The sequence below is a fragment of the Hippopotamus amphibius genome, chromosome 9 (assembly GCF_030028045.1).
Source record: "Hippopotamus amphibius kiboko isolate mHipAmp2 chromosome 9, mHipAmp2.hap2, whole genome shotgun sequence".
NCBI lineage: Eukaryota > Metazoa > Chordata > Mammalia > Artiodactyla > Hippopotamidae > Hippopotamus > Hippopotamus amphibius.
The window spans coordinates 13,658,338-13,674,083 of NC_080194.1; the positions used below are offsets into that span (position 1 = coordinate 13,658,338).

The 15,746-nt window shown below is 34.2% G+C and overlaps 1 protein-coding gene across 1 annotated transcript in view; it reads left to right on the plus strand.

Annotated features, from left to right (window-relative positions):
• The window catches only part of CCDC73 (coiled-coil domain containing 73), a 103,865-nt gene that overhangs the window by 68,046 nt on the left and 20,073 nt on the right, over positions 1–15,746 (plus strand). The window contains 4 exon segments of the mRNA XM_057749219.1: positions 3,337–3,468; positions 3,996–4,055; positions 5,423–5,524; positions 13,143–13,256. Coding sequence (XP_057605202.1) covers positions 3,337–3,468; positions 3,996–4,055; positions 5,423–5,524; positions 13,143–13,256 — 408 coding nt within the window.

A 15,746-nucleotide genomic window follows, 5' to 3' on the forward strand; every position in this document is an offset into this window, starting at 1 on the left:
TATCTTCCTTTAGAATGTCTCATATTTTTCATTATCCATGTCTCAATAATATAGACATTCATCATCTCATGCCTGGATTAATAAAATAGCCTTTTAGCCAGTGTTCTTTTCTCCAGTTTTTATTCACTCTTTTTGCTAGACTAACTTTACTAAGCTACTAGTTTAATATATTGCTTTATGTGCCTGACACATGCTAGATACTTAGCATATGTAGAAGGAGTGATAAATTGAATAGTTCTCCTTTGTCTACCAAATCAAGTCCAAAACTTTTTTTCCAGCTTTATTGAGATATAATTGACATATAACATTTTTTAAACTTAAGGTGTACAACACGTTGATTTTGTTCCAGACTTCTTTAATTGGCTTTCCAGAACTTCCATGGTCTGTTCCCATTTTACATCTTCAACACTGTTTCCTACTACTTCCTAATAAACATCTTCCAGTCTGTTTAATCCAAAATCTGTTACCATTATCGTAATTCTTAATTTTCCCTATCTTTTTGCCTTTTCTCTCCTCCATATTCCTTACCCAAACTTGAAATACGTTCTCTCAACTTATTTGTATTAAACAGGATTGAGGCAGGAAACAGATGGCACACTGGAATGGGAAATTGAGAAAGAGCTATTTACAAGGTTGTAGGCAGAGTTAAGGGAAATTGCTAAGGGATAGAAGCACCACCTAGACCTGATGATGGCGAGGGAAGGAAGCAGATACTGGAACCTGGAGGGAGCTATAGGTAAAGCTGTGGAAGAAAGCTGCAATTCAGAAGCTGTGACCTTTGGTAAAGGTACAGAACTGTTGCTAGTTTGTTGTCATGTAGGGAGGGAGCTGGGGAAATGCCTCAATCTCTCTCTCTCTTCCCAGCATACTGATTTACTGATGCTTCCCAGGGATTGAACCCAACCAAGCCAGGGGGGAGGGAGTTTGCTTGCTATATCTACAGACGCCAGCCACACAGGCCACAGAGAAAGACTAGAGTGTGAATCAGGAGTGACAAATGAAGGATATCCAGTTTACTACTCATTCTTCAAGGCCTACCTCCTTCATTCAAACTTCTTTCATTATTCAATACATGCTGATTGTTCTCTTCGTACATTATTTTGTCTTCCTGCTTCTCTGAGAATAAAGCCCTGTCTGTTAAGCCATTGGTTACCTTAGTGGTCATTTTATGCAGTGCACATATCTAAAGGGGATATGTGAACTAAGACCAATGAATCCTTTCTCCTGGGTTTTGGACTAGAAGTTAAAAGGTAATCAATCAGGCGAGTTCTCTCTAGGTGGCTGAGGTTATAACATGTAGAACTCTGGAGGTATTGACAGCCCTGTTTTCTACTGTTCCTTTTTCAGCTTCCTTGATACTGCACTCTCTTGGTTTTCTTCGTACCTCAGTTGACTGTGCTTCTCAGTCTTTTGTATTAGCAGCTTATTTAATCCATGAATCTTGGAGTTCTTTAGGACTCAGTCATTTGTCATCTTTTCTGTAACTAAGTGATTGCATCTGTTTCCATAGCTTTACATGGTATTTAAAAACTGATACATGAGAAATATGTGTTTATTTTGGAAAAAGAAAACACTTAACAGCAAAATGAAGAAAATAAAAATGTCCTGTAATCTCATCACCCTAGTGAACAACTTCAGTTCTTAAATACAACCTTTTAAAAATTGAAGTATATTAATCAAGATTCTTAAGTGTAAGATGATTTTTTTCAGCAAAGGAATTTGCTGAAATGTTGGAATTTGCTGAGATGTTGGTCATCTCAGACTTGGAAAATTGTCAGAAACAAGGAAAGATATATCCAGGACCACAGCATAAAACCAGCTTCCACTACTAAGTTGTTGTGCCCTGCAGCTTCTGTCATCACTGTTGACCATAGTGGATACTGCTGCTGCTACAGCAGAATCACTGTTGCCAATGGAAGCTTGAAGTTAGTAGCATGGCCCTTGCTATCTACAGATTTGCAACAGTTCTTCTTGTTTTTGTGATACTAATTCCTGATCCAGTATCCAAGACAGGTGCTTCTGATTAGCAGAGCCTGGTGTCATGCTTATAAAGCAAGTATTTGGCATTTCCGGCTTCTCTAGTGGGCCTTTAGAATTCAAAGGGAGTTCAGATGCTATGTAATTAAGAATGTGAGAATCAGATCCTTGAGTATTTAATACAGTCAGTATACACAGAAGAGCAGTACAATAAAGTACACACCAATTCAGAAGTTGGTATTTCGGGATGTAATGTGTCTGGATGTATCTATCAACTCAGTGGACTCGTAGCTTTGCAACGAAGACTTCTTTCATATTCCCTTCAAGTCTATCCTCTACAATGATGCCAGAGTTATTTTTCTAAAATGCAAGTCTTGTTATGTCATTCTCTTACTCAAAATCCTTCAGTGGTTAATTCCTCATTGCCTGTAGGATAAAATTAAAACTCTTTAGCTTGGTCCACAAATCTTACAGTATTTGAATTTTGCCAAATTTCTGATCACAACTACCAATACTCTACTCCTCCCTCTTACCCATAACATATTAGCTCCAACCACATCATATTAATTCTGTTGCCCTGAAAAATACCATACTCTTTCATGTTTCTGTACCTTTCTGAATCTTTTTGGCTGGAATATCTACCCATTTTTTATCCTCTTCGAAAATGTACCTTTAAAGATTCTGTGTAATGCCTTCTTGATGCCCTCAGCCAAACTGTTTCATTCTTTATACTTCTATACGTTCCTGTATTATAGCACTCGTCACATTATAATTATTTCTTAGATAAATTTTTTTCTTAGTTGCTAATAACTTGGAATTGATAATCTTTTATATCATCTTTTTTATTTATTTATGTGGTTGTGCCTGGTCTTAGTTGCATACGTGGCCTCCTTAGTTGTGGCATGCATGTGGGATCTAGTTCCCTGACCAGGGATCAAATCCCGGATCAGTGCATTGAAAGCGCAGTCTTAACAGCTGTGCCACCAGGGAAGTCCCTATGTCATCTTTTTTATCTTAGAAGATTTTTGTTGAATAAGTCATCAGTGAAAACACACTACTTCTGGTTGGTTAGTTCATTTAGTTAGTGTATTCTTTTTAAGAACAAAGATCATGCAGTCTATCTTTGTGTCATTGTGTTTGCCTATACCATAACCAGAAACAGCATTCCCACCTTGGCTAATTATCTTGCAAGGAAACTAGGGAAAGTAGACCTTGATGGGCCAGTAGTATTATCTTAATATATGAAATAAAGTAAATTATAGTGATAGGTTTAAAATGAACTTTAAAACTGTCAGAAAAGTGCCTTGCTTTGATGAAATATGTATACTGAATTCTCTGTTTGATGTTTCTTATGTTAAGGAACTTAAAAAAGTAACCTCAGACTTGATAGCGACCAAGGTCACATGTCAACAACATAAGATGGGAGAAGAAAACATCAATTTAACAATTAAAGAACAAAAATTTCAAGAACTTCAAGAAAGACTCAAAATGGTATTTAATTAAATATATTCGTGTTTATAAAATGAACATTTTTGTAAAGTGTATGAAAATTTATGAGATTATATAAACAGTTAGATAAGAGGATTATAATATGAAAATATTCCTTCTTTGTAGAGTTAACATACATAGTAAAAACAGATTTTATGAGTTTTAAAAAAATTGCTACATAATTTTTGGTATTACCAACAAAACTTTAGGATAATAAAATTTGGCTATAACCACTTTATTTTCACTTTAATATGGTATCAGGTTATCTTCTGGTATAACGATGTCTTCAGGAAAGCTTTTGGAGATGAGAAATCCTGTAGTTTTTAACATTAACGTGTATAAGTTTGCAGTAGCCTGTATTGGGTATCTAATACCATCTTCAGTTCAGTAGAGTCACTGCTTCAATAGTAAACAAACGTTGGTACTCTAGAGTAATAATAGGCCATGACACTCCCAAATTTAAGTACTGAATTGAATGTATAATTTGCCGAACTTTGTATCATAACTTTAAAATTATTCACATTTTTTAGGAATTGGAATTAAATAAGAAAATTAATGAAGAGATTACCCATATTCAAGAAGAAAAACAGGCAAGCAATCATAAGTTATTTTGGAAACCAGTAAATATTTTAAAAACCAAATACAATGTGGAAAATAAACTAAGTTAAACAACACATGGAATCATGCCTAGGTCAACTCATAGCACATAGTAAGCACTCAGTCGGTGTGTATTGAATGGATACATGTGTACGGTCTCACCTATGTTCCCATTAAATAAATAAATCAGAGGAGAAATGGGGAGATGTTCAACAAAAGGTACAAACTTCCAGTTGTCAGATGAGTTAGTTCTGGGGGTGGAATGTACATCATGATGACTTTAGTTAGCAATACTGTATTATGTATTTGAAAGTTGCTAAGAGAGTTTTTTTTTATGAGACTCCAAAGACATATTCTTATTTTTAAAATATTTATTTAGTTGAGGTGTAGTTGATTTACAGTGTTACGTTAGTTTCAAGTGTACAACATAGTGATTCAAAAATTTTATAGGTTATACTCCATTTAAAGTTATAAAATATTGACTGTATTCCCTGTGCTATACAGTATATCCTTGTAGCTTATTTATTTTATACAGAGTCTTAAATGTTCTCACCACATACAAAAAAAAAAAAAAGGTGGTGATTATGTGTGGTGATAGAGATGTTAACCTTGTTGTGGTAATTAAATCACAGTAAGTATGTGTATCAAATCATGTTGTACACTGTAAGCGTACACGTTATATGTCAATTATATCTCAATAAAGCTAGAAAAAAGATTACATTAAAATATTTTATAAATAAAATAAAAAGAATAAAAATAAATTAGTTTTTTCCTTAGTTTAGACCACTGGCAGATAACTACTGAAATGTATGTATGCTTAGAGCATGCATTTATAGGACATTATTCTCTCATTTGAATGTATTTGATATTTATAATTATTTTACTCTAAAAAAAGATATGTGAAAGAAAATGTCTCCTGTTTCTTTTGTTTTCTCTTCTGCTTTTCCTCTGATTCTGAACGCGTGCCGTGCCATCCGAGCCCACTAGCGGTGTGACATTCCAGTAATGATATATTTACTGTCTGGGGGACAAGCCAGCAAAAGTTTTAATTTTAAATTCTTTACATTTTTCAGTAATGTCCCAGAATCGGTGGTCCATTTCAAAAACTTTGTTAATTATTTGAGGAACTCTTAGAAATAGTACTTTGTAAGAAATCACGTAATACAAATTATGTTAAATATTAAATTAATAAAATGTACCATTAGTTTATTTCAGTATATTGTTTATAATGGCATTGAAATTAAACTGTAAAGATAATATGTTAAGAAACTAGAAAATGTGTTTTAAGAATGAGTTTAGAAACATATCTACTGCCTTAAAACTTTTGCAATTAATATATCATATTTATACTTTTTTAAAGGGTATCATCATTTCTTTCCAACAATTGCAGCAGTTACTTCAGCAACAGACTCAAGCTAATACTAAAATGGAAGAAGAATTGAAGGTGCTAAAAGAAAATAATGAGGATATATATACACATCCTGATTTTATATACACACACATATATATTAGTATATTTTCATCTAATGAGCTTTACCTGTTTAGTTGCATTCGTCTGTCCAACTTTATCTGAGATCATTTTGAATTTTAAGGGTAAAATATTAGCTTCCTTCATCAGCTTCTTATCAGTGTCCAAAGTAATGAGCATTTATTTTATTTCATTTTTTCCCCAACATTTTTTAATGAAAATTTTCAAACATATAGGAATGTTGAGAGAATTGTATCATACCTACCACCTAGATTCTACAATTAATATTTTATCATGTCTCTACAACCCCTTTTTTATTATATGCATTTCAAAGTAAATTGCAATCATCAGTGCACTTCATCCTTAACATGTCACATCATGAATAAGTTCAGTAGTTGACAGATCTTTTGTTTGCTTTTTGAGATAAAATTTATGAGCATGTTTTTTAAACATTTAAGTCGCTAGTTAAATGTTTGGTTTTATCAAGTAACTGATTTAATTTTATAACAGATTGGATGGTGAGAGGTTTTTTCTGTGTTTTAGAATTGTGGCCAAGATCTAAAACTGAAAATAAAAGGTGAGAAGTGTCACCACATTCTAAGAGAAGAATCAGTGAATGCCCAGAAATGGGGGAGGGGGCAGATCCCTTTTCACAAGAAAATGATAGAACTGCCCCTATTACCATAACAGTCAGCCCATCATCCTCTTCCCAGTATATATAAGAAAATGTTTGGGGAGGGGAAGAAGTTATGGTCACTGATGTCTTGGGAGTGAGGGTTCATTAAGAGAGGCTTTTCTGTTACATCCATAGTAGAGAAGGATGCATTTCCCTTCATGAATCTAAGTGAAGGAGTCTACAGGAAAATCGTGTAGAAATTGGGGTTCAAGAAGGGGAGACTGCTATTTTGTTTTTTTAGATGGATGTTTGAGATACTATTGAAACCGGAGGGTCCACTGTGGTGTTGACAGTAAAATATGATAAGTTCATGTGGGAGAACTTGGCATATGTTTCTTGAAGTTTCAAAGTGTATACCAAGAACGTATAGACGGATGCCCAGTGCTAGTCTAGAAATTTCAAGGAGGAAAGTTTTTGGAGTAATCAGTTCCAGTGGGGCTTGAAGTGTGCATTATGATTGTTCTAATGCTATATGGCCCTGGAAACGTGCAGAATAGAGAACTTGGTAGTTCCTTGGCTCCACATGAAAGAATGTGGAGGTTAGCAGAAGAGCAGGAACTACCAAGTGATGGGATGTCCAGCTCAAGAGAAGGCATTGCGGACATGTTCCCCTGGGGTGGCCAGTGGAAGACATTTGTGCTCCTCTGAAGGGATTCTTGGTAATGAAGAGTGAAGCTGAACATTTCCCAAGAAAAGGACATTCACCTCCCATGAAAAGACCAGCATCAGCAGAGGCCTGGGCCAGCTTCATGGGAATGTAACCTGTACAGCTGCATAAGGCCCAGAGGAGCCTTGAGTTTCAGGTTTAATATTCTGTGGTCACTGTCTTAACATTTTTATTAATTTTTATATTTGAATATATGTTTTGTAAATTAAGTCTGATGGGAAAATGGAGCATGCACTGGGGCTTGAAGCCTCCGCTCCAGCATTCTCCTGCCTCCCACTGCCTATCAGGAACCATTCTTGGCTGCTGGCTCTTCTACCCTTTGGTGCCCTTGGCCCGGCCCAGCCTTATTCTCCCTGCTCCTGTCTTGCCACTGTGGTGAGTCGACCGGGTCACATTGGTGGGTAGAGGCCTATGTTCTCTTGTTGCCCTTAACACTGGTGGAGGCCTAGATTTAGCAGGGAGGGTCTGAGTTGAGTACATGTGCCCTGCAGCATCCTCTGTCCCAGGCTGGCAATGCCCTGACACATTAGATAGGTGTTTTGGCAGGGAGTAAGTCCCCAGTCCAGGTACTGAGTTGCATCCCTGCCTGGCAGTTGTAGTCTTTTGGGGGTTACCCATCTGCCATGAGTTGGGGCAGAGGGCCCACAGGATGGAGAGACTGACTTCCTCAACTTCAGCCAGGACATAGTACATGGGTCTAGCAGCTCGGAACCCAGTGCTGAGTCATGTGGTGAGGCCCTTAGGCATCTGTGAGGATCTGCCTTTGGCCTGTGAATATTCCAGGGGACCATAACATTAAATAGAAAATAAAAAGCACCATGATAGGTGGATAGGAAGGAAAAAAGAGAGGGGGAGAGAGAGAAAGAGAGAGGGAGGGAGGGACCACAAAGAAAAGAAAAAGTTTTTTATCTTAGTGTCTTTAAATAGCACTTTTTTTCCTCTGCTTTTTTTCATTTTGTACCTGGCCCCAGAAATTACGCTGGGTCCATCGTCATTGAATGAAACCAAACTTAGCCTGAACAATGAAACACTTATCTTCTCACCATTGCTGTTCTATGACTAGTCATGTAAAGAGAGGTTTGCTGTCCTCTTTTTCTTGCCTGCTCCCCAATACTTTAGGAGTTAGACCTGGAAGAGGAAGAGGGAAAAGGTATGCTAGAAGCAAATCTCTCCCTTTTTTTTTTTTAACACTTTCACCTACTCCAATAAAAGATTACTTAAAATTTCTCTTAAAGTCCAGTTATCAGCAAGTATCTCCCCCCTCACCTCTTCTACTCATCCTATAGATGCATAACTGGGACTATTTCTCTAAGGTGTGGAACCTTCTCCCAAGAAACACATGATATAATTTATCCGAAGTCTTGATGAGTAGCAGTTATCAGGATTGTCTCCTAATCCATTTAAAGGAGTTGAAACGTAGGTTTTAGGGTGAGCAAAGTATTAGAGATTAGCCAGTCCAGCCATTTCATTGCATGATGAATAGAGGTCCACAAAATGCAAGCAGTACAGTTCAAGGCCCTGTAATTAGTGGCAAAACCAGAATTAAATCTTTGACTTGATTCTACTTCAGCACTATTTCTACAACATCACATTGTTAAGATACTTTTCCTAGATCTGTGAGAACTGCTGTTCTTGTTAGATCAGTTATATGAAGACCACAACTTTCAAACTGCACTTCATCAGCTCTAAATCCAATGTTTATGTATTGTTGAATTCTACAGAGCCTACAGTGTCGTAGGTATATGTAGTCATGTGTTTCTTTGAGTTAATGATGACAGTAACTGTGGTTCCAGGATCTTTTAACTGTAACCACCAATATTTTAGATAATGCAAGTGCCTCTCTCTTTTACTAGCCCCATTATTGCCTGAGACTTCATAGTACATAGAGAAACTGGATCTCGTAAAGTTGCAAACAAAGTGTTGGCAAGAACAGGGTAAAATTGTCAGCTTTTTATTTTAACAGCTAAGGGCATTAAAAAATAAACAATGCCATCTATCATCACTTTCATTTTGTAAAAGATAACATTTTAGCACCAAAAGTATATTAAGGATGTAATATCAGATAAAGGACAGTCCTTTACAAGAAAACACATTTGATGACCTTATATTGACATTTTTTGCCATGGACTAGTGAGATTTCTGTCATGGATCAGTACTTGTTTACAGACTGGTGTTGGAGAACCACTGATATATAGTATAACAAAATATTAGTGTTCAACTACTGCTGAGGATTATGCTGCAGAGATATCTCAAGTGTTTTCCCGAGGAGCATTCTAATTCCACCTGTACTAAAAGGGATCATTACTCTTCATAATGGCCTACTGTTTTTCAGGACTCTGCAATCATGCTGTCATCTGTCTTTTTTTTTTTTTTTTAAGTACAATTTGGAGCTTAGAGACCTAAGTTCTCATGATAGAGAATATTTTCTACTATGACTGAATCATAGTTTAGTCCAGATAAAAGTATAATTATGCTGCTGTTATCATAGTGTTAGGAAGAATAATTTATTTGTTTAGTTTGCTCCTATAGTCATAGTGTTAACATAGTATTAACCAGAATTATTTACTTAGTTTTTGATATATTAGCGCATTAACAGGTGGTTTTATTTTGATTTTCCATGATATACATTTTTCCAGAGAGGGTATTCAGATTTGTTAACCCAGAAGCAAATAATAGTGAATAATTTCTGGTAGAGTATAAATTCCATAAAAAGAGTAACATTCTCACTAATATAGTATAAGAGCCCAAAAGAGTATCTGGCACATAGTAGGAACTCATTAAATCTTATTAAATTAGCGAATGGTTAACAATGAGTAAATTCAGACTCTTTGCAAGTTCAGATATTGCCAGATCAGGGCTTCTGGTTAAACATAATGGATTGAACCTATCTGTTCCCTTCTATTTCCTTCTGAAACTGCAATAAAATGACAGTAATACATCCACAAGGATGAGGAAATAGAAGAAGAAACAATAAAAAATAAAGTTTTAAAAGTGGGAACCAGATGGAAAATTAGTAATTTACTTGGCAAATGAGAGAAAGTAAAAACCCAAGTTGAAGCTACAGGAATAATTAGGAATTGCCAGCATCATGTGCCTGTAGAAGTAAGGTGCACAACTGAAGCCAAAAACTAGAAGGTCTGTATAGGAAGCTGTTGCACATCCAGATTCTTTTCCCTAGCCTGCACAAATAGGCACTCCCAGTCTTCTATTTGGCAGAAGATTGGAGAATTATGTTGGAGAGTTTGAGGAGCAGCTGAGGTTGGGGAGATTCAGTAGTGTGCTGGAGGCAACTAGAACCAGGGAGAGCTGGTTGTTAGAGCTGTTGTCATTTTGTAAGCTGATTTAAATGAATGGTAGCTTGAATTGACCATGGTGGGGTTTTTAACGCTAATGAAATTGGCAAGTGCTGCAAATCAGGCACTTCTTTTTTTTAGAGACCCAATTTACCAGTACAGTACTGAGAATATTATATTGAAAACAGTTTGGGAAGTCTAAATACTGAATTCTGAAACCTCCAAGCCCAGTCTCCCCATTTAGAGGACAGTTAGCCTTGTAACATCCAGGCAGCAGAATGGAAGATTCCATCATGGGGCAACTAACCTACTCAAGAGAAAAGACTATAGCTGCTGCAGTTCAGCTTTCCTGATGAAACAGCTCAGCCAGATCAATGCACAGCAAAGCCCACCACTATAGTGACAAAATTTTGTAGTTGACAAAACCGTCAGTCAGCTTTTTAATATTTCATTCTTAAATATGAACAAGCAGCTAAGAATCACTGGTTATTTGCAGAAAGTCTCCAGTGTGAAAAACAGACAAAACGGTAATGAAAATAAAACTTGGAGAAGCTAAGAAAATATACTAAGTTAAGAGAAATATATATATTAATCCACAAAACAGCAATTGAGTCTAAAAAAAGAAACTCATAGAATAAAAGAGAACCCTTAAGATATATCTTAGCAAACATAAAGAGTACAGTGGAAAGGTTGGAAGATAATATTGAGATAATCTTATAAGAAAGTAGAACCAAAAGACAAGAAGATGGAAAATAGGAAAGCAAGAAAATGAGAGGGTCAGTTCAGGTGGTCTGGTGAGTTACAGAGAGAACAGAGAAGATGGAAGGAGAGCAAATAACCAAAGAAATAATGCAAGAAAGTAACCCAGAACTGAAAGATCTGAGTTTGTTTTGCCTAACACCAATGCATATCATTATGAAATTTCATACTACACTTAAAGAGAAGATTATAAAACTCCCTGTGGGGGAAAAAAAAAAGGTCACATATGAAGGATCCAAAATGAAAATGGCAACATAATGGCTTCAAAATTTCTCATTGGCAACATTGGAAGGTAGAAGATGATAGAACCTTACCTTCAAAGGTTCCAAAGCAGAATTGTATAGTATTTAGCCAAACAAGTTGTTAAGTATTGGTAGAATAAACATTTTCAGATATGCAGGGTTTCAAAAAATGTACCATATCTGTCTCCTTTATCAAGAAGTAATAGAAAGATTGCTTTACCAAGACAGGGGAGTAAACCAAGAGGAAATCATGGGATCTAGGAAACAGGAGACACATCACAGAAGAAAAAAAGGAAATTGTCAGAGATCAGTGTAGGAGAATGAAAGAGAATTCGGTCCAAATTCTAAGGGAAGGATGGAATGTCTCCAAAACATGGAAACAGAGAAAACCTGGCAGTTTCTTTTAGATGGGGGTATAGGAAGGGACAGGAAATGATTGATATATATTAATATAATGTACTTTTTAAGAATATAATGCTCTTGGTCATGTATTATTACTAGGATAGAGTCTGTGGTATACTGTATATCTCTTCTAAACTTTGATTTGTCTATCTTAAAATACAGTGTTATTAATATAAATAGATGCGGTAGATATTTGTTAGAATGTTAAAGTACTAAGCATCTATTAACTACATACCATTGTAAATATTCAGAGACTTCCCTGTTATTATAATAATATGTACCTATAAATTAAGATGAAATCATGATTCTATAAAAATATTTGCCTCGTCCTAAAGTAGAGGCAGTCAAAGTAGGTATTCATTGAGTGCTCTCAAAGTGCATAGTTCTTTATGAGCTAGAGGAGAATCTTCATGTTAAAATTGTAAAATGGTTTTTATTAGATGTTTCCATAGTTTTGCATAATTGTCTTTGCATATTGATATCCTGTATAGTAATTGAGAACTCTAAATAGCTGCAATGCTATGAAGCCTTTATGAAGACTTAATTTCCATATCTATATATAATGATATAGAAATTAAACAAGATACATTATTCATATTTTTAGAAAAGCAGATTGCAGAATAACATGGCATGTATGATATGATTTCATCTCTATTTAAAAAGATATATTTTATATACTTGTATGCTTATGGATAATTTCTGGAAGGATATACACAAAACTACAAGAGTGGTTACCTCTGGGGAGGAGAGTTGGAGAACTAGTAGAGGAAAATTTTGCCTTTTCTCTCTTTATCCTTTGTGTGGCTTGGATGTTTACCCTGAATGTAGGTAGCTTTAATAATGATAAACAAATGAACATAAAAATTCCAGATGTATTGAACACATAGGTAGCGTTCTTACTATTTGTCTTTTTATAGATGTTTACTTGGATTATCAGCAGACACTGAAGAAACCTAGTAATATTGGTGACACTGATTTAATAGCTTTTAAATCCTTGTTTCAGAAAACAGTAGTATTTTTACCCTTTAAAGATTTTTTGGGAAGGGGAGAGGGGAGTGTGGTGGTGATTCTATAATATGTTAATGTATGAAGTAATAAGTTAATATACTAAATATTGAAGTTCTACTAAAAATGTTAATTTGAAATTAAAAATTTAAATTGTATTTAAGAGTTTTCTAGCCAATTTCTGAAATAGACAGATATGGAAAATATGTTCTGTGGTAGTTAAAAATTTTTAGTAGGGTTAGGTTGGATTATGCTACATTTCATATTTTTCAGTGCTGTACTTTATATTACTTTTTCAGTACATTAAAACTTATGCAGTGAAACTGAATAATGGCAATGTTTTTATACCCTTTTATAGCCATTTCTTTTCCATAACCTCCCCCTATTTCCTGTTAACTAAACTATAAGCACCTTTCTGTTAATTTATGAAAATTATTGTTAAGATAGCACATTATCACTGATCTGTATGGCACTTTCAGCATGTTAGAAGCAAAGGTCCAAGCAACATAAAACACATCAAAATTCATTAATGTGGTATTGATTATTTTTTGGATAATTAATTTTATTGCAGACCCTTGAAAGAGATAATGAGCTGCAAAGGGAGAAGGTAAAAGAAAATGAAGAAAAGTTCCTTAATCTTCAAAATGAGCATGAGAAAGCACTAGGAACTTGGAAAAAGCATGTAGGTTTATTAAATAGTAAAATATTAAAATACTTTAAGTAGTTGTAGACATTTAAAATAACTATTAAAAGCTAAGAAAATATTGCAAAAATAATATAGGAATAAAGTCAGACACATTGTCTTCTTGCACTTATATTTCCAAGAAGCGAATGTTTTTAAAGCTAAATTTAATACAATTTTCTGTAATGCTTTCATGCATGAAAAACCACACATATATGTGTGTATTTATATATTTTTGTATGACTTTTCATATATAACAAATAAAAATCAATTTTAGTGTTTAGTGTTTTACTGAATGATTATAATATTAGTAAATGATTATAATAAAGAATTATATAGGTCTTATTGTTAGCCGATCTCTTTAGCTTTCCTCAGCAGTTTTGTTGAGTTGTATTAGAGCCATGTTTAGACCATGTATACAGTAGTTGGGTTCTATACTATTAACATTTTATCATGAGAATTGTTATAAACATGACTGTTTCCTTAAAGCACGACTCTTTATTTTACATTAAATTTTAATTTCAGTGAAGTAGATAATAAAAATATAAAGTGATATAAATTAAAGTTGTGAAATATAAGGTTCACTTGAAAGACTGGTGAACCCCCAAATTGACGATTCTACTTTATTATCTGTTTTTATTGCCTTCAATTCTTTTAAAAGAACTAACAAAAAATAGAAGGTAATTATTTATGAGTTTATGAAAGCTGTATTTTGGGAAAGTAAGATTATATTTTAAGCTATTATGCTAATTTACTATATAATTCTAATACTATATTAATATATTTTATAATATATATTTGCATACTAATCTGTAGATGATTTTGTTTGATATAAATTGTTATATAAGTAATTCTTGATTTTTTGATACATTTGCAGCTAACATGTTCTCTTAATTTGTATTTTGGAGAGATTAAATCTTCACTGATGTATTTGATAAGCTTTACCCAATTATCAGAAAGTATTTTGTAATTAATTGTATCAGAATACTATAAAATGCTTAATGACCCCATGTAGATAAAGTTTATCATTAAACAACAAGCATAGTAATTTTCATTTTAGCTTCAGCTAATCTACCTTGCATCCCAACACTTCCTTCTCATTTCTAAGGTTTAAAAGACCATGGAAATAATACTGTCAGGGTAAGGAAAACCATGCAGTAAAAAGGGAATATAAACTTGAATATGCTGACCATACCAAAAAAAAATTAGTTGAGATAAGAAAAAAATTAAACATTTATTTTTCCTAATGATATTTCAAGTATGTCCCTCCCCCAAGAAAAAAAAATCAATCGAATTAAGAAAAATAAGCATTCAGCTTCACTGGTGGAGGCCTCAGTCTATAATTTGGATAAAATTGGTTTTGTCTTAGGATTTTTAGCATCATTTCATTTCCAAATGCATTAGTAGTAAACAGAACATAGTTAAATTTTTAAAAAGCTGCTTTGGTTCTATAGGAGTTTTTTCTGAATGGTAGGTCAGATCTACTCCTTAATTGTATTTCTGTCGCTACATAAGTTTTTCACCATTCTTGAGTGAAGGGCAATTATAGTATTGCTACTGAGATCAGATCAAGATGGGTTTTAAAAAAAACATTAAAAGATACTGATAAAAATAAGATGAAATCATAAATACTACTTTAAAAAAACAGTGAAAACTGTACAAATTAAACAGTGAATATTACTAGACAATATATTTAAAATCCATTGAAATGTCATAAAGAACATGGTGTGTGTATGTTTTTATTTGACTAGTTATATAGCCAATGGGTATGTATAGATAAAAAGACAATAAATGGGAATGTTAAAAAATTATTTAGGGAAAGGAGGTATCACAAAAAGAATTCAATTCACAACATATGTTGAGCATCTGTTATGTGTTAGGTACTATTCTAGGTGCTGAATTTTCAAAGATGCCTAAAATACAAAGGTTATTAAAGAGCTCACACCACAGTAGTGTGGAATGTTTTTAGTAGTATTAACATTAGTATTAACAAATTACTATGAAAGCACAAAATAAATCACATTGTTTAATTAGGTTGGGGAAAGTTTTAGAGAAAAGATGATACTAGAATTTGGACTTGTAAGATGAATAGGGTTTCACCAGGCAGAAGGTGCCTGTTTCCTATATTTCCCATTCCACTCTGTTGGCATTCCATTTAAGAAAGGGAAAAATGATGGAGGCATGAAACTGCGTTCTCAAGGATGATGAATAGTCTGATCTAGAATGTGACATTGGAAATTAGGTTAAGATCACCTTCTGAAGAGTTCTTTATTTTACTAAGGTAGTTGAATTTTATTTTATAAGTAATGGGAAGCCATTGAGATTTTTAAAGCAGAAAAGTGACATAGATCTGCATTTTAGGAAAATAACTCTTGCAACAGTATGGAGAATGGGGTTATGAAAGAGATTAGTAAGAAGAATGTTGCAAATAATCTAACCATGAGCCAATAGGGTGTAAATTATGGCAACGGTAGTAAGAACAGAGAAGAG